At 47.7% G+C, this 26,138-nt stretch overlaps 4 protein-coding genes across 10 annotated transcripts in view; 2 read left to right on the top strand and 2 right to left on the bottom strand.

Annotated features, from left to right (window-relative positions):
* Window positions 1-34: 34 nt before the first annotated feature.
* fwd (phosphatidylinositol 4-kinase beta fwd) lies at window positions 35-13,039 on the top strand. 3 transcript variants are annotated; one of them, XM_033484117.2, is made up of 12 exons: window positions 35-171; window positions 4,189-4,432; window positions 6,734-7,665; window positions 8,188-8,305; window positions 8,418-8,552; window positions 8,630-8,796; window positions 8,880-9,010; window positions 9,104-9,334; window positions 9,410-9,724; window positions 9,854-10,230; window positions 10,309-10,781; window positions 10,856-13,039. In XM_033484117.2, exons 2-12 carry the CDS (start codon window positions 4,251-4,253, stop codon window positions 11,041-11,043), a joined length of 3,249 nt encoding a protein of 1,082 aa, XP_033340008.1. In that variant the 5' UTR covers window positions 35-171; window positions 4,189-4,250; the 3' UTR covers window positions 11,044-13,039. The 3 variants fall into 3 exon arrangements, with proteins under 3 accessions (XP_033340008.1, XP_033340009.1, XP_033340004.1); XM_033484113.2 differs by lacking the exon at window positions 35-171 and adding an exon at window positions 206-1,307; XM_033484118.2 differs by lacking the exons at window positions 35-171; window positions 4,189-4,432 and adding an exon at window positions 205-1,307.
* Window positions 13,031-16,183, bottom strand: LOC117228390 (protein ST7 homolog). Its single transcript, XM_033484124.2, has 2 exons — window positions 14,604-16,183; window positions 13,031-14,476 (listed from the first exon to the last, which is right to left on the bottom strand). The coding sequence occupies exons 1-2, from the start codon at window positions 15,025-15,027 to the stop codon at window positions 13,353-13,355; spliced, it is 1,548 nt and encodes a 515-aa protein (XP_033340015.1). The 5' UTR covers window positions 15,028-16,183; the 3' UTR covers window positions 13,031-13,352.
* A 209-nt stretch (window positions 16,184-16,392) lies between these two features.
* Window positions 16,393-26,138, top strand: part of LOC117228394 (DNA repair protein RAD50-like) — a 95,488-nt gene continuing 85,742 nt past the window's right edge. For 2 of the 4 annotated variants that reach the window (XR_013034619.1, XR_013034623.1), the window contains exons 1-2: window positions 16,400-16,594; window positions 16,729-16,817. The gene's annotated coding sequence lies outside the window, so the exon portion shown is untranslated. Of the gene's footprint in view, window positions 16,595-16,728; window positions 16,818-26,138 lie in introns of all 4 variants that reach the window. The other 2 variants (XR_013034625.1, XR_013034622.1) reach the window with 2 other exon arrangements.
* The window catches only part of knockout (Stork-head domain-containing protein knockout), a 66,261-nt gene continuing 57,571 nt past the window's right edge, over window positions 17,449-26,138 (bottom strand). The window contains exons 4-8 of one of the 2 annotated variants that reach the window (XM_033484119.2): window positions 24,861-25,316; window positions 22,858-23,064; window positions 22,293-22,477; window positions 21,691-22,167; window positions 17,449-21,534 (exon numbers count right to left, since the gene is read on the bottom strand). In XM_033484119.2, the coding sequence (XP_033340010.1) occupies window positions 20,377-21,534; window positions 21,691-22,167; window positions 22,293-22,477; window positions 22,858-23,064; window positions 24,861-25,316 (2,483 nt within the window). In that variant the 3' untranslated portion in view covers window positions 17,449-20,376. The remainder of the gene's footprint in view (window positions 21,535-21,690; window positions 22,168-22,292; window positions 22,478-22,857; window positions 23,065-24,860; window positions 25,317-26,138) is intronic. The other variant, XM_033484121.2, reaches the window with a different exon arrangement.

Raw genomic sequence — 26,138 nt, 5'->3', positions numbered from 1 at the left:
TCAACACACATGCTGCCGCTGCCACGCACATGCCTATGACGTGCCGAGTACAGGCCGTGCAGTGACGACACTCGAGAAAAAATTTGAATCCGATTCTCCCGTTCACGTTGGATCGTCGTCCGAATTGCGAGGAACGCGACGTTTCTTAACGGACACCGACTCGCTTATACTGTAAGTTTCGCAAATTCTTAAACATGACGCCGAAGCGTTATTCGTTGGAAAGTTTAATTAAAATTCAGGTAAATACATGCGCGGCTTAAAAGAGCCACCTCCGATTTCAGCGAATTTGAAATATATCGTCGAGGTTATCGTTTCGAACAACTTTTTTTCTACAGATGTAATACGCGCGATACGTTCCTACGCGTTTATATAATGTATACGTTTTTTTCGTAAAACTCGAGCGCAAACATTTATTTTCATTCGAATCGGAAGTGGCTCCGATTAAACCGCATACGCGTTTATCGAACGACGTCCGGCGAATATAAAGTGTACGTTAGTTGATCGAATCGAGGGAATGGAATACGTACAGGCAAAACAATTCGAAGCAGTTGAAACGCGTAAAAAGAGCAAGATCCGATGTTAAAGATCGGGGCCCTTGCGCGACACGGTACGGCACTGATCAATGGCCGCCCGGACTTTGCATCCGTTCCGTTGGCAGTAGTGCGCATAGTAGTATTCAGTGCGTCGTGCGAAAAGCAGTGGAGCTTGGCGAGGTCGCCTTTTGCGTTGACACGGAGATTTTTTGGTGCGTGTTTTCGGTCTTGTTCCGCGACCGACAGAATCCTGTTTATCGATGCAGTCGTGTCGGTTCCATCTTGGTGCAGTCCAACGAAAGTGATGAAGTGTGACTCTGTGCGCGAACGTGCAGGGCGTAGCCAGTCATTGTGGAAAATCGCGTGAAAACGAGGGACGACAAGGCGGTGCGTGACAGTCAGAATCTGCCATTGGAAAGGATATCTTGTTATCTTTATCGCACCAGTGGCATTTCGCGTACTCGCTGGTCTCGCTGCATCATCGTCATCGCTATCGTCGTTCTCCTTTCTCTCTCTCTCTCTCTCTCTCCCTCCCCTCTCTCTCTTTGTCTCTCTATTGCCCACTCGCTCGCACGATCTTTCTGTTTCTCTTTCTCTCTCTCTCTCTCTCTCTATCTCTATCTCGCCTTTTTCCCTGCCTCTCTTTCTCTAGCGTCTTATTCCGTAACACCCTACTCATCCGTGCCACTCTGTACGCGCTGTGGTGGCAAAAGCGAGGAACATCCACGCATGGTGCAGTTCCGATCGCAACAAAGTTACGAATTCAAGTACGAGGTAAGAGTTATTGACAATCCGTGCGGCTGTTGTTGGCGATGCGCTCGCGTCCGTCCGCGAAGGGATTCCCGAGTCCGATTGATTTTATCGGCCGGCAATATGTAACAAGGGTGAGGCATAATATCTATGGGGGTGTGGATTCCATTGGCTGTCGCGGCAGTGCTTGGTTTCTGTGCTTCTGGCACACCCATCGCTGCGCCGACGGCTGGCCACCGTGTGAGTTCGAGCCGAGCGGAAGGACGAGTCTCTCTCTCTCTCTCTCTCTCTCTCTCTCTCTCTCTCTAATTCTCCCCTTTCCTCTCCTCTGTTCTCCTCTCTTCTCCTCTCTTCTCCTCTCCTCTTCTCTCTTCTCCCCCACCCTCTAGAGTTCAAAGAGGGAGAGTAAAAAGCCGGCATACCGCAGCCTTAGACTTCGCTCCATTTTCCACCTTTATTGAATTATTCCTCTCCCGGGGATTTCACTCGAGGCCCCGCGTCGAGCGGCCGATTAATCTCGCGGGAAAGGAAGACGTTCCGCGCGATTTCGGTTGCGATAACAGCGAAACAATTCCGTCTAGAAAGTGATCATCTTTAACCCTTGCCGAACGACCGTCGGGTCGTTTCGTCGCGCCTGCTGGAACCTCCACCGAAGCGTTCTCGCGCGGTGAATTTCTTGAAAACATTGGCAGGCACAACGATAGTTTATCGGTTAAAGAGCCAAGAAACCTGCACTTTAGCGACTTTGTCCCGAATCGCGCTTATTCGTCCTCGGTTTCCTTTTCGAACTCTTCGTCTCTTATCGTTAGAAAGAAATACAAATCAGGGGAAGTTTGGAAAATTAACGCGCTGTTACCAGTTTTTTGAGAAAACGCGACGTTCGAAAAGTCTTCGTAATTATGCATGACTGCATGGATCTCGATGATTTTTTAATATGTCGTAAAGGATGAAAATTCCAAAAATTTTTCTCTTCCATTCAGCGTCGGTTCGCCTTTGTTTTCGAGATGTTGGGGAAAACTGTTGTGTGTTTAGCATCCGTCGGTCATCGCGACGTACATATGCAACAATATAGGAACAGAAGATGAGCGACGGCTGCTGGCTCGCGTATACACGCTGCCGCGACATGCACGTTGAGCGGAATTAACGCGGCGAAAAAAAGCAGCGATAGCTTCGTGCAAATTTTTGAAGGTCCGCGCATTCGACAGTTGCTTTTTTTCCATTTTATGCTCTTTGCCAAAAGATTGGTAAAAGCGTTGCTTTATCGAGCTCTCGAGCATCGCCTTGAGCGCGTTCAGGGCAACGTCGCCGAGCTGCAAATTTATCGGAAAAAAGTGTTCGGAATGCTTGCAGGATATTTCAAGGTCATCGTATTTCCTCGAACCGCGCGCATTCGTCAAAAATTGCTCGCGAGAAACCCTTCGCGATAGGTCTTCCACAGAGTAACCAAATAATTAGCCGGGCGAGGCGTCGAGGGTGGGTGGTCTACCGTTTTCCTCGAAACGTGAAAACGAAGAGGGACGGGGATAGGGACGGGGGCGGCTGAAACGCGCGCGTGGTCCCAGGAGCGGGCAACTAAATTCTGACGTTTGCTTTGTTCGGGCTAGCACAGGCATTCGACTTTCTCGTACCTAGCACAGCACGAGTTTCACGCTCCTGTCACGGTGCCGCCTTACCTTGCCGTGCTTTGCCATGTTGGTCGTCGTTCCGCGTTGCAAAATGATTTTTTCTTCCTCGCGATTCACGCGAGTCTGTCGTCTCTCCTGGAATTTCGAATCGAAAATCCGCCCGACTTCCGCGCGCGCGCGCGCGCGCGGTCAGTGATTTATCGTCGGCATTATCGGCTCAACAACGCCGACGCAAGAACGCTGTTTTGCTGCTCGTCGCTGAGATAATGAGTTATGGAATTTTCGATATCGCCGCGCACGTTCGATACACGCGATTATATTTTCGCACGGTTGTAAACAGTAAGCCCGGGCTGCTTCCCAAACGGTTTCGGTGCAGGTAGAGCCGGGACGGCCGTTGTCGCGGACCAGTTTTCATCCGGACGTTTGCGTCACCAGCGAAATTCAATGGTAACGCGTTCTCGAGTGCGGTACGATTCGCTCCTTGCATACGATGCAATTACCCGATGTTCTTACCGGCGTATCGCCGTATCGGCGAGGCCGATGGATCGTTGTTACACTCGTTCGACGAACCGTGCGATTAAACGGCACCGATACGAATCGGGGATGCAAATAAAGTAGAATTTTATCTGTTTTATCGAACTCTTCGAAGTACGCGAACGGTCAAGAATGATCGTTCGATAAAAATAATGTTCGAGTACTCGGTCGTATTCGACGCGAACATTTAAATTTCTACGCGATTAATAGGAAACGCTGGTTTTCGCGATACGGTCGTAACAACGGATAACTTTCTACTTATTAGCAATGCTCGCATGTGCATGCAAAGGCATCGGTTAGGACTTGTCCGTGTAAACCTCGGTTCACGCGGGAGAACGATCGCATTTGACAAAATTTCATTGTTCTCGAATACGCGTGGCAAGTCTCCGTCTGCTACCATCGCCGCGAAACGACCGGTAAATTACTTGTTGAACCGTTCGTCGAACTTCCAGTTGCTATTCTCAATTTCCAATTTCCAGCGAGTTCGTCGCGGTTGACTTTCGACGACGTAAATTTCCATAACGTTTGAAAAACGATCGCAGTCGTTAAGAATCTCCTCGGGAGTCTCGCCGTCGTGTCGCGTTTTCGATAAAGCGTTGTCAATATCTCGCTGGACTTATCGCGATCCATCTCGAGGCGGTTTTTCGGAGTCCGTACCGTTTCACCGATAACGTTCGTCGTCGCTTAAGCTCTTGATTTTCTCTTTCTTGATATCGTCTCGATCGTTCTTCTTTTGTCGTCCGTAGGTGAACGATCAACATGAACGGCAGATGACTGTTGGCCGAGCTGTTGCTCGTTCGAGTTTAATATGAGTGAAGTAGTGGCTGTTACACCCAGTGGTGGACCGACACGCCAGGAAAGCGTGGCACACGTCAAACGGCATAAATTAGCCAGCTGTAATGTTCCTCTCGTCCACGGACGGACGAATCCGCCGATCAACAACCGTAACAGGCTGACCACCCATCAACGAAATCACAGTTTGGACTTTAGGTATGTAACGAACGGTCGCGACCACGTTCCGCGCTTCCGGAGGACGTTTATCGTAGACGCGGATAGCTGCTCGCAATCGGTTTTTCATCCCCGCTATCCGCATAGCCCGCGCTATTATCTTTGCCCGGCGAGCTGCACGTATACGTACGCGTACACGTGTATACGTGCGCGTAGAACCGAGACGGACGCCTCGACTTATCGACGACACGGGGGGGGGGGGGGGGGCAAAAACGACGATCTTCGCGGCAGATTTTTGCCCGAAGGAACGGAAATGGAGGGAAGCTCGATCGGTCGACGGAAACGCCGGATAGTTGACATAAAAATAGTAGGTCGCGGAGATTTGAACTCGTAATTAAACCTCTCGCCCACGCGGTAGCTGTCTGCCGCAGTTATACCCGTTCCATTGCCCACTGGCTAACGACTCTCGTATCCCTTAAATGTCAGGCTACTCGTACGTCTCGCGGAGCTTCGAATTTCGTCGGAAAGCAACGTTTCTTTAGTTTTCTGCGGCCATATGGAATTATTGTTTATATACACACAGTAGCACGATATTCCATTTATATGAAAATATGGCACGCGAAGGAAACTGCATTCGCTGCACGCGTATCGTCGCCTTATTATTTGTAGCAAGATGATAACGTTCTAGCAATAGGTCTCTTCCACGTTGGAGCACGAATCCGCGTCGACCGTAACAAAGACCGCGACGATTCGGTACGCGATATCGTATCGATACATCCACGGACTTATGGATTTTCGTTTCACCAAATGTTTTCATTTAACGCGAACTCAACGATACGATAAACGTTTCGATTAAAAATAATTCCACTCGATACTTATCGCGAACAGATATTTATCACGGTTCGTTTCGTACACGAGTTCGGTCCTCTCCGCGTGGGACGTCGGTCGAACGAGACGGCGGCCATCTGTCTTTATTTTCTTTCCCTTATTCGTATCGGAATCCTGAGCACGCATACGCGATATGTTATTTCAGGTTCCGTCGGAGCAAACGTAGTTACGGTAGAAATTAAAGAATAATAAAATATAAAGAACAATTAGTTTCCGGGGATTCTCCTTCCTCCCTCCCTCCCATCCTTCCCACTCCCTCGCCGTCGAGTCCTTTTCATCCGTTTCGTTCGCGGATCTCGCGTTGCTCGCACAATCAACCGTTCCGTTGAAACGCACGGTTTCATCCGTTCTTCGCGTTTACACGCGCGCGCTCGCTTTCTAGAGTCTTCGACAAAACGGACAAATGGTCTGAATGCATCGGCTGTTAAAGCAATTTTAAACTTCAATAGGTATAATGAACACATTGAGACCGGCGATAAACGAGTACGTATCTCCTAGCTGCGCGTCGACGCGCTACAACGAATGGCAACATTGTTGCGATTAAGCGAAATGCGAAAACAGCCGAGTAACTGGTTAAATTAATTTTCGCGACGATATTCGCTGTTATAGGACACGTTACGGTCTAAATATGTAAACGCGAGACGCAACTTTTCAACTACCTCCGACGGAAATCTCTCCGTACGCGACTTTCGTACAAAATGCAATACGTGGAGCAAGCTTTGTTTCCGATCGAATCGTCGATACCGATACGCGATTCTTTTGCAGGGAACGTTATTCGTCCGCGAGTCACGGAAATAACTGAACATCGTTGCAAACATGCGGGTAGAAACCGTGCTTGGGCAAGTTTTCGTTCGATCGGGAGACGCGGAGAAAGCAACTTATCCTCGAGTAATTCTGTTATTATTTAAAAAGCGCCGCCATACTTCTTCGGACTAATTCCCGCGATATCCGTAGCATCGACAGAGTTCACCGACCAATCGAACACAACGATCGATTAGAACGATACCGGTCGTACGTGGAATCGTAGCTTGCTCGATAATGCTACCGATCGAAGTCTAACGAGACGGTCCCCGCTCACCGGAAGGCGCACCCGCGTTCCGTGCCCAGGTCCTTCGGGAAGAACGTCCTGGTTCGTTAAGAAAGCGGTGGCACGACTTCTGGTTTGCCGTACTTAAAGATTCCTAACTTTCTAAACATGTGTCAACGTATGCGTCATGTCGGATGTCCGCGTAACCGTGAGTTGCCAGCAGCGTTCGCGTTACAACGGAAAGCAACGACCTAAAAAAGAATTGCTCTTCCAGTTTTCTCGGATCTCGCGGATTCTAATCGACGAACGCGTATCGGTGGTCGAATCGAAATCCGGACAAACGATACCGTAAAACCAAGTCGCGTCGCTAACGAGTCCACCGGACAGCTGCTCGCGGAAATCGGTGAAACGGTGTTGGTTGTTCGCAGGTCAATGGGTATTCTGCTGCCGCCCGTTCCGCAGGCGAGCGCGACGACGCTGACGCATCACCACAGAAATCGAAGTCTCGATTCCGCGCTGCAGCGTATCCCGGAAGTGGACGTGACGCCGAGCCCGGAATGCGAGACGACGCCCGCCCCGGTAGCTAAGGCCGCGGTGCCGGCCTGCAAGGTGCGCAGCCGGGAACGCGAGGACCTGGCCAGCCTGGGCTCCGATGACTCGGGTATCCTTTGCGGCTCGGACAGCGGGTCCAGCGACGCGACCAACGCGGCCACCAGAGAGTCGAGCGTCGACCATCTTCACAGCCGCGAGAGCCTGGACTCCTCGCTGTCGCAGCCGGGCGACATGGACGGCGTGGACGTCGTCGACGGCGACGAGAACGGTTGCCGGGCGACGTCGGTGTCGGTGTCGGTGTCGTTGTCGTTGTCGGTACCGGTGTCGCCGGTGGAACTGGTGCATTCGAGCGAACCTCCGTCGAAAAGAGGCGGACACGGGAACCGCGGCGAACACGCGAACGCGAACACCGAGGGCACGCAGGAACCGCCGCCGCGATCCGGTAGCGGCGGGGTCAAGGAACTCGAGGCGCACGATTATCAGCGCAAGGAACTCTGTACCGAAGTGCCGGTAACGATCGACGAGCAGGACTTCCAGAATCCGCTGGAGGTCCTGCCGGTGAACGATAAACAGTGCGAGCTAGCCGGCGCGGCTATGACTTTGTGTTGCGGGACGACCGTGCAGTCCGAAGCGAACGAGGCGGCCGTTAAAAAACAGCCCGGTGTCGTTTGCCGGAGACAAGAGACGGTGCAGCCGAAACCATCCGAGGGTTGTCTGCTCAGACTATTCGAGAGTCAGATCTTCGACATGTCTATGGCGATCTCTTATCTTTTCAATTCTAAGGAGCCTGGCGTCCAGAGCTACCTTGGTAAGCGTTCATTACTCTACAGTACTCGAAGTAGTAGTTGGCTCGACGAGACGACGAAGCGGCGAGTTTCGTCCGATTGTAAACGTTCGAAACCGATGAGAACAGATTTTGCGCGTCGAGCCGCTTCGTTGCAAGGCAATGAAAATACGTTCGCGGATACGGATGGGCTGGGTGGGAACGCGGGGAACTGTCTACGATGCTTCGCGTTAAGAAAGCGACCTTGATCGAACGACTTTCGTAGCATCTAATTTAGCGCATCCGTCGAAGTATGCCGTGTGCGATTAGTTCTTCAATTTTGTCTTCGCGTTACCGTTTCTCTACCAATGGTATATTTTACGATAGCGTTCGATGCCGAACTATGCACACGGTAACGTGGACGAATCCGTGCATCGATTAGCCCGGAACTTTTGAAAATGTTTGCTTCTGTTCCATTGTCTTGCGCGGAAACGAACGGAAACGAACGGAAACGAACGGAAACAGAAACGCGCGTTTCGCAAGCAATGCAATGTAAATCATTTCCAGGGAACAAGATGTTTAGTTTCCCAGATCCTGACGTGGACTTCTATCTGCCACAACTGGTTGTAATGTATATACAACTGCACGATGTTACAGAAGTCCTGTATCCATATCTTGTCCATAGGTAAGGACGCAAAGATCGTACAAAATCGATGCGATACTCTCCAACGATACTCCGTAACCGCGAAGCTACGCGAAATCTATTCAAATATTCATACAACTTTCTTATCTATCAGGTGTAGACAGTCGGCGGACTTTTCTTTGAAATGTGCCTGGCTATTAGACGCGTACAGTTCCGATGCTCATTTGCCATCCAAGAAGAAGTCTCATGGGACCAAATTAAAAAATCTTATTCTCTCGGACGAACTCAGGTAAAACCAAAACCTAAGCTAAACCGTGCTATCTATAATTCACGATGTACGCTGAATCGTATTGTACGAAACAACAGGCCGAAAGGATACGAGCATAGGAAGCACCGTGTAGCTGGTTTGCAGACACCGACCCCACCGTCGTTAACCACGATGCAAAGCATTACGTCTCCTAATAAAAAGACACACCAAAGATCTCAGTCGGATGCCACTGGATTATTTCAAACGTTACGTCGTAGCCATTCCGGTACATAGTCCACTCTTGTACGTCGTTGTATTTTTATATCGTATCATATATATATATATCTTTTTTTTCTTATCTCTTCGAAGGTACAATAAATAAAGTAAGCCTTGGGGACCTGAGCTCTGGTCGAGCATTTGACAATGGTTGTACCTGTTTTTATTCCTGCCAGGGTGTGGTAAATGATTTACGAGGACAGAAAACCGACTGTATTTGCAATGTAATCGAACTCGAACTTTCCTAAACGATTTTATTCTTATCCTAATGCGGAATACGAGAGAGATTGAGATATTCTTAATATTTGTATCCCCAGGCGCCGCGTCTTGCTCCAGAACTCGAATTCATACAAGCGTTGATATCAATTGGTAAATTGCTTGGAACTATTCCAACGAAGGAAAGTAAAACCGTTCAATTAATAGCAGAGCTTAATACTCTCAACTTGAATCTCCCTGCAAGGGTGTGGCTTCCTTTGCACAGTTCAGTACCACATCATATCGTACGAGTGCCACCGCAATACGCTGCTGTCCTAAATAGTAAAGATAAGGTGAACAACCATGAAATAGCCTCGCGGTTGCATTACAACTAACATCTCGATAACGTTATGATTTACGACACGCAGGCACCATACATAATTTACGTCGAAGTGTTAGAAGTAGAAGATATATATACGTCACCTGTGCCGACGAAGATCGTGGGCCATTCGTTGAGGCACACGAAATCCGAGGAAAACTTAACCGGAGGCGAACAGTCCACCGTGATCGCTTCGTCAGACATATCCACCACGGAGACGCAACAAAACGTGCCGCCGATCAAGCAAACCCCGGTTAAAAATACTTCCCCGTACTCGGTGAGAAGTACGGACGTGGCATTTACTTTCCCGGATGACGATCCCAACGATTGTTGGAGTCAAGAAGACGATGAAATCACTCAACAGGTAGAGTACACATGTTACAGCCTGTGCGGCTGTATAAATACTTTTGCTAATTTGCCAGGCGTGTTCGTTCGGTCAAAGGCTAGCCGGGAAAAGAATCGATCGATAACAACCACATTTTTGTTTTCACAGTATTTACAACTCCGTAAGCCTAAAGATAGAGACACGATATCTCAATTGAGTCAAGAGTCATCGGATAGTAAAGAACCAATATTTGTACCTGGCGATATAAAGCGACGGTTGAGCGAGATGGCCGCTGCGCCTAGTGCAACTTTCAATCACGATCCGGAAGATCCATCGGCCGCGGTATTGAAAGAACCATGGGAATTGAAGCAACATCGCATAAGGGCTTCCAGTCCGTACGGTCACCTCGCATCCTGGAAACTTCTTGCCGTTATCGTAAAGTGTGGCGATGATCTTCGGCAGGAGCTGCTCGCCTCGCAATTACTTTCGATGCTCCAAAGAATCTGGCAAGAAGAACAAGTACCTCTTTGGGTGCGGCCGTACAAGTAAGCCTCCATTCGGTATTTCGTATTAAGGAACACTATTGTCAAATTAATCGTTACATGCTGATTTTCATTTTGCAGAATTTTATGCTTATCCAATGATAGCGGTTTGATCGAGCCGATCTTGAATACCGTATCGCTGCACCAAGTGAAGAAACAGTGCCAATTAACGCTCGTGCAATACTTTGAACGAGAATTCGGCCCACCCACATCCGACACATTTATCACCGCACAAAGGAATTTCATTCAAAGTTGCGCGGCATATTGTCTCGTCTGTTATCTGATTCAAGTTAAAGATCGTCACAATGGGAATATTCTACTTCATAGCGACGGTCATCTGATACACATAGATTTCGGATTTATTCTGTCGACCTCGCCGAGGAATCTGGGCTTCGAGACTAGCCCGTTCAAATTGACACCAGAATTCGTGGAAGTGATGGGTGGAAGTCAATCTAAACAATTCCAAGAATTCAAAACGCTGATCTTGCAAGGTTTAATTGCGGCGCGGAAACACATGGAGAAGATTGTTAACCTCGTTGAAATCATGTTATCAGGTAGGATTTTTCTAATATCGTGTAAGAGATTCAACGAACGGGATCATCTAAAGTAAGAATATTCATTTTTGCAGGATCGCAACTTCCATGTTTCCGTAGTGGCGGGGCAGCGACTGTTCAAGGATTGAAGAACAGATTCCATCTAACATTGACAGAGGATCAATTACGCCGGCACGTGGAGGACTTAGTCGAAGCTAGTATCCATTCATGGTCAACTAAATTGTACGATCGGTACCAATATTTCGCAAATGGCACCCTTTAATAATAATATCAACGTTTTTGTCTTTGTGTGAGAAAGAGAATGATTTCTACGAGAGAGAGAGAGAGAGAGAGAGAGAGAGAGAGAGAGAGAGAGAGAGAAATCTTTGAGTTTAATGATACGTGGTACTTCTTCCATGAAAGGTATAAAACTTTGTAGCATTCCGTAAGCACAAATTATCTCTGAATCGAATTATTTGATGGCGGTGCAGATAGTGATCGAGATACATAGGGAAATGCTATCTAAGATTATAGATTTATTCCGAATAGAAGATAGGCTGATTTCGATAGGTTAATTTTACTCGCTCTTAAATTATTCCTTAGTTTCTCGATGAAAGGCTGAGCGTTGTCTTTTAATGAAAAATATGGAAGAAGACGTAGGAATGCCATGCTCGTCGATGATTGAGAACGGCCTGCAAATACGCGTACGATTTGCAGAATATTCGAATGCCTTGTTACGCCCGTGAATGCTAGCGATCGAAACAGGGAATAATTTATGAAATTTTTATTGTTACGTTAAGCAATATCGAGTATGTATAATTGATTTTGTTGTATACGTTCAAATGACTATGTATGCCTTATTGGCAAACTGCGAGTTAACTATCGTCGGTGCAGACTTTGTGACATTGACTGAATGTTGGACTGCTAGAATCGTTATAGCCTATAACAGCGTAATTTGTTAAAGGTGCCTTATTTGTAGAGAAAATGGCGGAACGATCGAATCCGAACTCAGTGAAGTGACTACGTGCGTTGATCTACCGGGAGAAAAAAAAAGAAACTGATCTATTACGAAAAGGACAATCTATAATTTGTACATAAAAATACATTGCGTGAACTTTTGTCGAAATCCATTCGTAGTTAATTTTCGGCAATAACCGATCCCACCACGATAATAGTGATCGAACGATCACACACACGGTGTTTTAAGATTCTATGCGGAGAATCTCCAAGTGGAAGAAGCGTGCGAAACTGGCTCAGATATTAGCAGGAGACGAATACTCAAAATATTTCCTACTTTATAGATTAATACTATTATAATTACATTTAATTGTAACGATACGCTATAAGAAGTAATTATTATTAGTAAAAGTTTAAGGATCACAATTTGAAAGTTTTTACATGTTCTTATTACATGCATACAACATTAATAGTCATAAAGAGCGATATCTTAGTTGTGTGAAGATAGTTATTTAATGGTATTTCTGCGTTAAACATATGTTCGTTTAAATAAGTAAATTATAAAAGTGAAGAAGTATTGTATATACAGTGACAAATTTTATCACTTATCGGTTTAAGATTCGATCGAGAATGAATGTACGAAGCAAAATCAAAGTCACCGTAAGCCAGCCCATGTATGGAAATTGGGCCGTCTGACTTCCAAGTGTCTTAAACTCTCTTTCTTCTGTCTCATAACCGTCTCATGAATAGAAAGGCGGATCAGAGATTCAGGATAATTGATATTGCATAACGCTCAATAAACTTTGCATTTTAATACCATACATTTACGTAACACACTCGTTGCACCGATTTCTGTTGACTATTCCGTGCAATTCTCCTACTTGTCATAAATAATTGTGTAACTGTTATTAAAAAGAAGAGAACGTTTCATTGATTTCATATAATAAATTTCACTATTTCCGGACAAATCGAAGTGCTAATATCTCTGATTTGCCTGATTCTTTCGCCTCCACTTATGAGCTACTGATAATATCAATTATTAAATAAACATGAAATCCAATCAAACCTATTTTTGATTGATATACCCATAATGACCTAACCAGGGACTTGCAAGGATAAATTGTTTCGATATTTTAGGTCTAGGTATTCGCGATTGTTAGGGAAAGCTTTGCTCGAATGTGGATAGGGAGTGTAACAACGATTGCTGACAAAATTTTCAAACTACGTAACTGTGCGGTATGTCCCTGATTTGAACTTAAATGACATATCGAACCAGAATATACATATGTATGTACACAGAAATACAAGATGACTCAAAGATATTCAAATTTTTATTAATTGTACATCGATCGCTACACAACGCTTTTTTAAACTAACAACATTAAGTAAATAATTGATTCTATAAATACGCATTAGGATATCAGTCATAAGAAATTCGGGAAGTACGGATGTACATATTTATATATACATATATATATATATATATGTGTGTGTGTGTGTATATATATATATATATATATATATATATATATATATATATATATATACATATATATAATTGATGTATATGACAATGAAAGCATAAGTATCATAAATATCACAATAAGTTATGATTACAGAGATCATACAAATGTCTTATATTCTAGAGAGCTGTTGTAATAAATTAGAAGGCAAGATCGCTTCCAATTTGTCTAAAATATAATAAAATGGATGTGAAAACCAGGCAAGCATTGATCGTGCTACTACACCCATGGTATCGGGATACTGATGAGTTAAAAGCGCTAGGAGTGCTGTAAAGGAACATAAACCTGCTGTAAATAAAATAAAAAATGGCAACTCCTTTTTAGGATAGACGCTGACATCGTGAAACGGAGGTAAAAGTTCACGATCCGCGCATTCTGTGCAGGTTGGATATGGATAAAATAAATGCCCCCTTTCCAAAGGATAAGGTAACCTTCTGAATGTACCCTCCCAAGTGCAATGCAATAAGTTAAGAGCACCTTCCATCTGTTTCCAGTGCGCAAGGTGAAAAAATGCGTACGCTATCGCTTCCGAATCTCCTCTTTTCAGCACGTGTTCCGGTGGTAAAATTAAAGGCTTCATTTCTAGTAAATACTTAGGTACATGAGGATTGAACTCGACAGCTCTGTGAATAGCTTCGATAGCTATCATTTCTGGAGTGGTTAAGCCTCTTTTAATAGCAATATCGGTTGAAAATTTATCAGCGACCACCCTTGCTTTCAGTAACGCGGCTGTATAACAAATGGTTGCTGACTTTGGTAGACTTATGTCATCGTATTTTGCTAATACTGCTTGGACATCGGCGTACGCTTGCATCTCTAATAAAGCTTCGATTAAATTCTCATGAATGTTTAACACATTCATAATTGGTGGAACTTCTTTTGTTAAATCTCTAAACATTTTTACAGCTTCTTTCAGTTTTCCTAACTTTCTCGCACACATAGCTAATCGTCGTTTAATGTATATCAGTACGTTCGTGTCTCTCCTGTGGATAGCTTCGGCAAGCGATCCTTGATGTTGAGTATTTTGAGATTTCCTGTAATTGTTTTCAGCCACCTTCAACGCTTGCTTCAAAATCTTTTCCGCTTCCACGATAGTACTAGCTTCCTCTTCGGCAAGTAATATATACGCGGGAGCACAGTCAGCATTATGATCGAGAGCGCTATGCGCTGCTTTTATTCGCACTACCGGGTTACGTTCTCTCCAGGCTGTTTGCATTATTTCATATTCAGCCTTACCTGCAACAGTTATTCGTGTTCTTATTCTATAAAAAGATAAGTAGCAAGAGTCCAACTAATTCGATGAGAAAAACTGGTTCGCTCGAAAATCAAACAATTAAACAATATATTGCCTAATAAGAATTACCTGTGTCACCTTCGCAGGTAAAGAATGTCTGATGATCTTGAGCAGATAAATTCATATCGTAATATGTTAACGGATCTTTGTTGGTGGCCCAAAAAAATCTTTGATACTCGGCCCCTCTAAACAAGTTGATCGGATTGCGCCAGACTTTACATTCCGGAACGTTTTGTTGATTCGAATTTGAGCCATTTAAACTTGAATTACTTCCATCCGACCCACTGTCACCTCCACCAATCCATGGTGAAATATGATTTAAAGACACTTGTTCGATAAAAGACGTGCCATATTTTCTGAAGTACCACCACTCGAAAATAAGGATCAATCCAGAAATCAACGACGACGTCCCGGTGAGAGCGACATAAAATTTTGGGGTTAAGGTGTTCAAAAACATTGTAGAGTCCCACATGCTTGTGAATAATAGGGCCATTTATAATACTTAAACACTGTGTAGATTTTCTTTGTTTCCCTTTATTGTTCCAACTTGCACTACTACTGTTTGTACTAACAGGATATTAATTAACAATCATCATAACACTGAACAATGTTGCTATCCTTACATCACTCGTGAGCTTAACTAATAAAAAACAAAATAAACTTGAGAAATGATCTAAACATTTGTGCACTTTTTATCCATCAAAATTTCAAACGTCGCATGACCGTTTTCATTCTATCAACAAACGTGGTGACATTCAATTTATTTTGCTTGAAGTTGCCGAATTTAAACCCAACAATGCAACGACATGTTTCGGTTTCGAGATTCGTATAACGCTCGTTGTTTTCCGTGACTCTGTGAACTCCGAGAAAACATTTAGAATATTTTATTTATTCTCAGCGCGTAAGTATCTTTGTTGATACATAGGATTCTCAGAAAAAAATGAAATAGGAAATATTTTAATGTTTAAGACGTACATCATATATTTCGAAAATACACGCAAAGTAAAGTAGGTGGCTGTACGTATGTACATATGTACGTACATGCTTCCAAAACCCCCATGCTTCGAATTACCAGAAATGTTGAAAATGTAAGTTCTCTTTTTGACAAAAACTACGATTGTGTGCAAGAAAGATTTTTGGCGACTAGAAGACCAACTGTTTACCATTCGAGTATTATCCCGTTTCTTTACAGACACCGTAGCGATTGAAACAGGATCCTAAATCTGTGACAATAGCTTTTAAAATCGGAAATACATTGAAAAAAAGAAATACATTGTAATGCGTCACCAATTTCTTGTCTCAATAGGCGAGTCGTATACGTTTCTTTTTCCTCACCAAAATAACGAATGACAACGAAACAGCAATTGAAAAATTAAAAAAAGTCGATCTCTGACATCGAACGGTTGACAAGAATTCGAAAGAAACATTCAGACGGATCTTAACTTATGTTCCCGCGAGGCCTTTTTTATGCATCCGAGCTTAAATGAAAGCTGAAAGTGTCTACTTTAAGAGTGTGTAGATTAGATTCAAGCAGAGCCGCGACATAACTTTGTAAAATTAAAAATCTTTTCCGTGACAAGGAAAAATCAAGGTTAAATTACACAATTTACGTATGATACTATTTTGCCAATTATTTAATTATCGCGTGATTTTTTGCCATAAATTTTCGTATAAGATTGAAATATATCCATGCGATCGGAATATTTTTTTTTCGTTCGAAATGTGCCATATTTTATGTTTGCATTGTGCGCACGTGGGCGATGGTGGCGCCTCTCGTGGAAGAAAAGCGGAGCTTGGTTCGGGGTTCGTAAAGCGCCACTAGGGGGAAAACGTTAAAACGGTTAGTCGAAGAAATTGTGATGTGCGCGTTGCGACGAAAGTAATTCAACGCTTTAAATAAATATATTAAATCGCGAAAGATACCGTTAATACAAAGTATAAAATACGTAGAGATTAGATTTTATCGATTTGACGCGAAACAAATGAATCTAGGAGGAAACAAAAGATTTCTATAGAAAACCTTTAGAGCCGCTGCAACGGCGTTTCAGTCGTTGTGCGTAGTAAGTAGAAATTGTTTGAGAACTAAAAGTAAATTTGTGGATGCTAGAGCTAGAATGTATTTGGTCGATTGTTTGAATTGTCACCATAAAAAAAACTGAAGAAACTGGTATACATGGGAAGAATTGATTTTCAGATCGATCCGGAGCATCAGAGGATCAGACCGACAACGCAGCAGCGAGGACATAGGACCAAATCGGTCAGCCTGTCAACGAACACGCACACGTAAGTTTTCTCCTTTATTTTTCGTCTCTGTTTACCCCAAATAGGGTGGTGGCAAAACGCTCGAGTTATTTGCCAAAATCGAAAATCATTGAATTTGGCTAACAGTTTTCGCGCGTTTTGCCAGCATCCTAATTGGCGCTGCACGGACATCGAACGGAGCTTTATCTTTTTCACAAAAGAGGCGCCACGATCGATCGCGCGTGCACACGACAGAGCCGCATTAAAACATTAATTATAATAAAATTACGGCATAAAATGCTAAACCAAGAGGGTACCGAACATAATTAATTATCACAATAGTTGAACCAACTTTGAGAAGGAAATGTATACATATTATATTTTGTCGCGTTACAATCTGCTCGTTTCCGATTCTCTGGCCTTGGTTTATCGTCTCATGCCCACCGACACTGCTATTATGTATATGCATTTAAAGTTTGATTATATTCGGGTTCGTTTTCTCTTGGAATAATCGGTACTGAAGTCTCGAGAATACTGTCGTAATAATGAAACAAATAATTACTGTATCGGGACATCGTAATACCATCGTTTCTACGAGATTTCCCTGTAATCGGTAAATATGTAGAATACATAGAATGCGAGGGATTACAGAATGAAGACGAGCTACACGCTGTTTCGTGTTTCATTTAAAAAAATTTTTTATTTTTTTGATTATTATCATAGGCTTTCGTTGTTATAATTATAATAGATCAAGATTACACAATGATACTCTACAAGTTAGTCTTCGTTAAGAAATGAGGGCGTAAAAGGCTCGTGTCATCCCATTTTCGTAAAAAGTGGAAGACGCGCGGAGGTGTATCGAGATTGCTAATCGATTAATCGGCAATAGAACGTATGAAATGTACAAAGCAGGTACGACAAGCTGTGTCCTGGGGTATCTTAAAACCTGCCGTCTTACGACTACGTGTGTGTTTACTTTAGTTTAATATTTAGTTAATAATAATTATGATTCGAAACGTTAGACGGATAGTCCGCGGTTCAACACTAGAACTACCGGACCGTGCGAAAATCGACCCGTATCGACGTCTCGATCCACGAATAGGGTAAATAGAAATACGGCTAATTTCAACGAGAAACTTACGCGAGATGGATAGAATTTTCCGGTAATCGATAGAGCTCGCCGCGAGCGAGCGTACAATCGCGCAGCGTACGAAAGAAATTCAGGCCAACATAGGAAGAACCACCTTGGTTCGGTACGTTCTAGCGTTAAGGCGATTTATAAGTACTAAGAACGGTTTTGGCACTTGGATTTACCATTGCACTAATCGATAAAATGGTACCGCTTCATTTCCGGAAAGGGGAACCTTTCTGCACCTTCCTGTTCCGTGTCCCGTGGGTCGGTGGCGCGTATCGAACGAAAGTCGGTTCGAATTTCGTACGCGCGCACCATGTTTCCGTTACGAGCAACTATTTCGAACGAACGCTTTTGTCCAATTTGTTCGACTGCGTGCCGTCAGAGGTATATAAACGCGTACTGCAAGTAGAAAATTTCTTCTCGGACTCGATACGTACGTACGCACGCGTACACGTATACAGTTGATCCGTGTAACCCAGACCGACGGGTAACAACCGTTCTCGTCGAGAGGATACTCGTGGTACGCTCGATTTTCGTTTATATTCTATACGTAGATCGTGGTACGCGTAGTCAATGACTATGCCTAGGTTCTATCGTAAAAGTTGACTGCGCTACGCTTTCTTTCTACTTTGGCATATCGACCGAAACAAATTGTCGTCCGATCAATTATAGACGCTCGACCTAGAGTGACGGGGGTTTTCGGGGACGAGGACGATCGAAAACGAAAGAACGGTGCTCCTTCGAATTACCACCTTTTAACGTTTTTACACGCGCTGTCCGTTTGTCACGCGACGACTCGCGAGACTTCCTTTCGCATTTGTCGCCAATCTATATGTATATGTAATATGTATATGTATATTGTATACGTATAGGTATGTGTATCGACGCTAGAGAATTGGCAGTATTTGGATTCGCGCAAAATATTCCATATTTTCTGTTTCCTCGCTCGCTCTCTCTCTCTCTCTCTCTCTCTCTCTCTCTCTCTCTCTCCCTCTCTCGTTTATTCTCGCTTCGCGTTCGATTAAGGCAATTTTCAGGCTATCGTGCGTGAAGCGTCGCTTTAGCGAATCGCTTTAGCTACGTAAAGCGATGCAAAACTGGCAACATCACGACGTTGCGGTACCCGTTTATAGAGAATTTGTTAACAATAAATTAAAAGAAAAATGATCAGCGGACGATATGTGACTCGTTCGGTGCATCGTGTCGGGAGAATCGCTTCCGGTGACTTTAGACTTCGCGCTACTCGCGTACGAGCGAATTTTGAAACAGCGATATCTCTTTGCTTGGAATAAATTCTCGAGTGCGTGTTTCGTTGTGTTCGATGTCGTTTATTTAGTACGGGTTTATTCAGTTTCTGAGATACAATTCGGTCGCTGGTATTCGGGTGGAAATTTTGGAAAATTGTACAGACGTTACAAATTATACAGCGACGATGTTCTCGACCGATTCCTCGCGTACAGTTTCCATCGAATCGCTGATCGGGTCGTTTCTCGCGTCAGCGTCGAACCGAACGGTTTATTCGATTTTGATTTCTCGCGTTACGCTAATTTGCCTGCCTGTATCCTACATTAACTAATCGTAAGTTCTGACTATCGTTCGAAGTTGTTTGGACTGTTGGTCCGAACGTTGCACAGTTGGTTCCGCGCTGGTTTCGCGCGCGACGATAACGCCCGCTCCGCTGGATCGACGAACAAACGTATCTGCCCACGTGGCTCGACGATCCAACGATCCAACGGACGTTGGACGCGTTCAGCGTACCGTGTTAAAGTATACCGAGTAATCTATGAGGCACCGTAGTAGTAGTAATCATCGGGCAGTGTTTCATTGTCTCGTTGCGTCAATTCCTCGAGTTCTCGAAGAACTCCCTCGGTTCCTCGGTATTAGGTTCAACGTTGCGTCGAGGTTCCTAGCAGCGCGGCAAATTCTCGAAAGCGATCGGAGTCGCCGATCGAATCCGCGAAAACGAGCGAAGAGCGCAACGACGATACGACGATCGTGCTCGAACCTTGTACGCAACGGAATCGTACCGGGCGACGGAAGAACCGGGGGCGTGGGTTCCGGGGGTTCTGTGGTTTCTGGTTTCGGACGTGTCGTCGTCGGATTCCTGGATATGCTTTAAACAACTAGAGATAAGCTACGTAACGAATACTTTCTGTGGAATGGCTGCCATTTATTTCTAAAATAGTAACGAACGTTCGGCCGCGTAAGCATATAGATCCGGTGATCGATGGAAGCCCGACCGGGAGGATGATCGCGATGCGGGGCGGAAACGGGCGTCGAATCGTCTCTTTATTGGTAACTGTAATACAGTGCTCTCTCTCTCTCTCTCTCTCTCTCTCTCGATCTCCCTTTCTCTCGCTCTTTCTTGCCGATTCTCTATATGCTTAAGCGCGGAACAGTCGTTCTCCGAGTTTGCTATTTAACGCGTTCACCGCGACGCGACGCGCGCGAGAAACGCTGGAACCGTTAAACGAGTCCGAAATCGGTGTGCACGGTGACGTCGCAGTTGTTCGGTTTCTCGGCCGCGGCCGTGTTCACCTCGACCAAGGTGTCCACGCTGTTGATCGGGCAGCCCTTCAGGATCTTCTGAGCCGCCAGGCTGGTAAATTGCACCTGCATGTCGCTCAGGCTGGGGTAGGTGTACAGGTCGCCTCGACCGACCGTCTTCTCCAGGTTCGGTTCCGAGCCCTGCGGAGCTCTCTGTTGCTTGGTCGCCTCCAGATTCTCGATGTAGACGTTGTTGAACGAGCCTCCGAAACCGTCGAACGACTTGGTGGGCGAGGGCGGGTTCGAGGCGATGTTGTTCTTGGAGCCCGGGCGCAACAGGTTTCTGTAGCTGAGCGCGTCCTTGGACAACGAGAGACTGAGCTTCCGCGAGTTGTTCATGGCGTCGTTGGTGTTCTTGGCGTTCGCCAGCGCGGCGGTCGGGTGCTCGTTCGCCAGCGAGTTCTTGTCGACGTTGTTCGTCGAGCCGTCGATCAGGTGGGCCTGGCTGTTGTTCAGACGGTTCGTCAGCTTGAGCTTGTTGGGCGGTTCCTCGTCGGGTTTCGGCTTGTTCTCCTTGTCGGACTCGGACTGCGGCAGCGCGCTCGGCTTCGATTCTTTGGAGGCGTACAACGAGGACGGCCGCTCCAGTTTGCTCGACTTGTTCAGCTTCTCGTCCTCTATCCTGGTCTTGTACATCTTCTCGCCCAGCAGCTCCCGGTCCTGCTTCTCCTTGCACTCCTCCTTGCTGTTATCGGCCAGCTTCGTTTTGATCGTGCCGTTCTCGAACGTGATCACCGACCTCATCGGCGAGTTGTTCTGCTGCACGTAGATCTTGGTGCCCGGCGATCCGGAGATCGTGGTCGTGCTGGTCGCGTTCGACGCCAACGTCACGCTGTTCTGTATCGCGCGCTGCTCTTGCGACGGGCTCACCACCGGAGTCAGGTTCGTGGACACCTGCAGCGTGATCGAGTTCTGCGCTTCCTGCAGGGGAGTCAGCGACCCTTGCTGGACTACCTTCAACGGAGAAGATTTCGCTGGTAACGCGGACGTTTTCAACGGGGACGACGAGAGTTTACCGCTGGAAATCGATTTTCCACTGGAGTGCGACGAATGGCCGGACGACGTCTTCTGCAAAACCTGTCGAGATCCAATCGATACGATTAGCGCGCGCCCATCGACCGTCTACGAGAGGGGGAGGGTGGGTGGGGGGGGGGTCGCGTCGAGCGTAGCGCGGTAGCCCGATCGAATTCGTCGAATCGACGAAACCGAGATCGAACAGAAGAGTTCTCTTACCTTGTGCTGAGGCGATCCGTTCGATTTGGTACCGCTGCCGGTCGAGTCGTGGCTGGGTCGTCGAGAGTTGGATTGTCTCGTCCCGGATCGGCCGAGGGTGGCCGTTTTCGCGGGACTGACGTTCGCGGTTCGCACGGAGCCAGAACTTCCGCCGCTTCTGCTGGGCGACGAGTTCGCCGAGTTCTTTCCGTTCTGCGTTTGATTGCGAGCTTGGTAGGACTGCTCCTGGCTGCCGGTCGGCGGGAGCACGGACGCTCTGGAGGTGCATCTGCTCAGGCTCGAGCACTTGGACCTGGGCAGAGTGGAGCAAGGGGATCGATGTCGTCTGGAACTTCTGGGGGTCGAGTTCGCCAACAAGCTGGAAGAGTCGCCGCTGGCTTGGCGTCGATGTCGCCTGGGCAAAGTGGCGGATCGCACGGAACTCGAGTCGTCCCAAACTTGAAAGCTGGCCTGCGACTGGTCCAGACCCTCCATCATCTGCAAACGACCGTTGTATCGCCGTTGTATCGATTCTATCGACGTTCTCGTCGTCGGCTCGATTCGACGAACGAACGCGAGCAACCGTCGCGGAAAACAAACACGGTCCGTTTCGTCGAACTCACCGAAGGGCTGGCGGCTCTCGTTTGCGTGGCCACGCTGTGCAGGTGAACGACGCGCGGGTTGAACCACTCGGTAGGAGGATACTGAGCGCTGAACGTGCCCATCAACGGCGCACCCTTCCTCCGCGTGCTGCGCCGAAACAGCCTGGAGAGCAGACCTATTTTCTCTGAAAAAATCCCGGAGAAACCTTGAGAAAAAAGGGACCGACGTCGTCGATTTCGTCGGTGAGAGATCGGGGATCGAGGAAGGGCTCGCCAGCTAAGGGTGACTAAGAAGCGTTCGAGGAAACAGGCTGCGGAGTCGCTTCGTTTCGGTGAGAAACGCGAGCGACGGCGGAGAAAGCATGGTTCGACGATCCGCTCCGATCGGATAATTCGCGGGCAAAGATCGCTCGCGATCGGCAAGCGGGAAAAGCGTTGTATCGGATACCACCGTTCTCTCTCTCTCTCTCTCTCTCTCTTTTTCTCGTACGCTACACCGTCTCTCTATCCCTCGATCGCGTTCGAGCGATCACCCATCACCGAAAACAATCCCTTCCCCGACTCGGCTCGACTCGACTCGACTCACTGGTTGGGCTGTGCGGCGCGCTGTCGGTGCTCGCGTATTCCGCGCTCGACGAAGTGTCGCTTCTTTCCGGCCTTCGCGGCAAAGACCGCGAACTTCCGCTTCTGTGCAGACGCCTGGCGGAGCCCCACAGCCGCAGAGAGTGTCGCCTCTCGAGGCGTCCAGGCATCGACCGACACCTAGCGAACAGGACCTTGTCGTTCGGGTTACCTGGAAAAAGATCGGAATTCGTTAATCCTTCGACTCGTTCGGGAATTCGCGTTCGCCCGGCGAGTCGCGACGCTCTCCCACCCGGTTCTCGAGAAGTGGAACACCCTCGTTCCTGATTTTCATCGCGGCGCAACACGGCCGGCGGCGGCGGCGGCGACGACCGAGTGGGTTACCAGCGTGAGAATCGCTCGAGAAACGAGTCGGAGAAAAGTAGGAAGATCGTATACGTGTGGCCCCCCACGTGATCTCTGCTGGCAGCGCGTGTAACGGTAGACAATGTCGTGGTCGTGACTCGTGACCGATAGCTAATATATCGGCCGTGCTAAACGCTTTCCAGGCATCGCCGAGTTGGCACGGTTCGTTCCCGCCGCTACGTGTACCATCGGCGATGCTCGCGTGCGCGTCCTCCATTTCTACGGAGGTCTCGGCGTACCTACGAATACGAATACGAGAGCACGAATCGGAGATAGGTGCGCAAGGTGTTTCTCCGCGTCGACGCGCCAGAAAATTCCAATTTCGACGCGCGCCGCTTCGAAACTTTGACCGAACGACGAAAAGCAACGGCACGCGACATCGTTCCGCTTTCCGCGTTCCGTATTCCGCATTTAGGCTGCGCGTGCAACCTCGCGCGCTCCTTCCAAAGAAACGCGTACAGCGACTCCCGCTCGTTGGACCTCTCGCGCCATCGCGCCACCGATCCGTCGGCCCCGCGTATCCGGGACCCGTTGGAAAATATTTTCGACGGAAGCGACGGATTTTCCGCTTTCGATTCGATCGACCAAGTCGGCGGGACGATCTCGAGGACGTCGAAATTGTACGTGTACGAAACGGAAGCGCGCGGCGTCGGGTTCCCACGGTGGCCGATCGTGACGAGTCCTCGGGGCGAAACAATGCGAAAATGGTTCGCGAGCATGAATATTACATCGCAGAATTTATTCGAGCGTTCCCGAAGAAGTTGGATTTCTTGCTCTTGCATCGAGTATGCGCACGATGTGCATGCCCGGCACGCCACAGCCCGCGACGCGGCATCGTTCGGCGCAACATTGTGCCAGCCGGCATGACGCGGCCCGGTGATACCGGGACGATATACGATATACGATACGCGATATACGATATACGATGTACGATATACGATATACGTACGCGTACGCGCGCGCGTTCCACGGGACGGGAACGTATTATCGCGGAATGTCGCGATCGCGTTTACCATATCCTGGTTCGGGACGGTCTCCGGATAAAGAAAATTCTCGAGTTTTCTTCGCGCCGAGAGAGAGAGATACGCCCGCCCCGCCATTTGAATTTCTAATTCGGGCCGCGGTCGCTGCTCGTGGACATAAATTCGCGGTCGCGGACGACGGGGCACTCTAAATGCCGAGATAACGCGGGGCGCAATTTAAATCGAATCGCGAGAATTTTTAGAGCCGATCCGCCGGTGGAATGCGCGATCTTCCGGCGCGAGCCGCGCGGCTGCGTGGCCGCGCGGCTGCGTGGCTGCCAAGGACGACGACAACATAAACGCACCGGACTCGTCCATCGAGTTCGGGAGAAAAAGGTAGCCGCGCACGCGAGCGGGTAGCGAACTTCTCCCGGACGCTCGGAACGATTCCCGAACACGTGCCGAACGAGACCGCGACGATTCGCGTCTCGCGAACCTCGATTCCGATCGATCTCTCTCGCCTCTCGCCTCTCGCCTCTCGCCGAGTCGCGCGACGGCTAAAAATCCACCGAAATCGATGGGTTACACCGAGTTACAGAGTTCTCCGGTAGCGCGCGACGCGGAGTAGAGCGGTCGTTACCTCCGCAAATCACGTCCGCCAGATTGGTCTGCACGGCTTGATGCGTGACATCACCGTCCCTCAGGGTCAGCATCTCGCCGTGCACGAGCGCCATGGCCTCGTCGTTGGTCATCAGCATGCTGCCCTGACCCCTGGACCCGCTCACTTCCCTGGAGCATCGCCTGGAGTTGCTCGAGTCGCGTCTCAGTCTCCTGGTCTCCGGCGTAACGACGAAATAGCCCTGGGACGTATGATAAATCTTCCGTTCCTGCATCAGCTTCGCGAGGGCGTCGTAGACCAGCTCGCGGTTCGGTCTCTGCATCGCCGGGAAAGCGTTCCTCAGAGCGGATCGTAGCGTGTCCAAGGTCGCCGCCTGCCTCTGCGACGTCAGCTCCAGGATCGCCCAACAAAGGGCTTCCGGCAGAGGCGTGAACTGTCCCTGGGCGACCGGGGCGACCAGGCAGTCCTCGATGTCCCCTGCAACACACCGACCAAAGTTCCAATTTTACCTTGAAATTCTAATCGTCGATTCTCTTTCGACGAAACTTGGCTACGACGAACGATCGGTTCACCGCGCGTAATATTTAAGGCGTTCTCCGCGAAACAGGTTGCGCGCCGTTCGCCTTTCGAGAAAATTATGCGGACTCGGTCGCCGTCCGAGCGTTCGAAGGTCGGGGCTGCGGTTCCCTCGAAATTCGAGGCGCGGCTACGAACTTCCCGATAACCGTCGGTTATTTCGGCTTCGGTCGCGATCGTCCGTCTTCGAAGACGATTTCTATGCACCTCCGTTACTCTAAATATCGTTGGCGCTAGGGAAACGCTAGGGATTTTCAATATCCATGGAAATCGACGAGCCATCGTACCGCGCGAATTTTAATTACAAATTGTTTCGGCTCCGTCGGTTCGGCCGAGCCGTCGGAGGTTGTTCGTCGAAGCCTTTGGCTTCGACGCGTCGGGTCGCGCGAAATTCCGTTTTCCAAATCCTTTGACGAATCCTCCGAGAAAAGTTGCCGCGTACCTCTAGCCTCGAAGTCTCCGAAGCAGCGACCGCGTTATTTAAGGGATCGCGTGGCGCCGTGGCGTCGCGAGCGAGAGCTTCGTCGCGATCGATTGCAATATCCGAGAAAGAGAGAAAGAGAGAGGAGAGAGAGAGAGAGAGAGAGACCTCCGTGGACGCTGGTTTACGTAACGGATGTAAAAGCGAGGCGTAACAATTTCTTAACCGGCCGAAGATCGAGTGAAACCGTTTAATTGCTCGCCAGACTTCGCGATTCAACGCGCCACGGTTGTTCGAGACTC

This window comes from Megalopta genalis, chromosome 13, assembly GCF_051020955.1.
Source record: "Megalopta genalis isolate 19385.01 chromosome 13, iyMegGena1_principal, whole genome shotgun sequence".
Classification (NCBI taxonomy): domain Eukaryota; kingdom Metazoa; phylum Arthropoda; class Insecta; order Hymenoptera; family Halictidae; genus Megalopta; species Megalopta genalis.
Note: the sequence above shows the minus strand (reverse complement) of the source record. Positions and strands in the feature narration are given on the sequence as shown.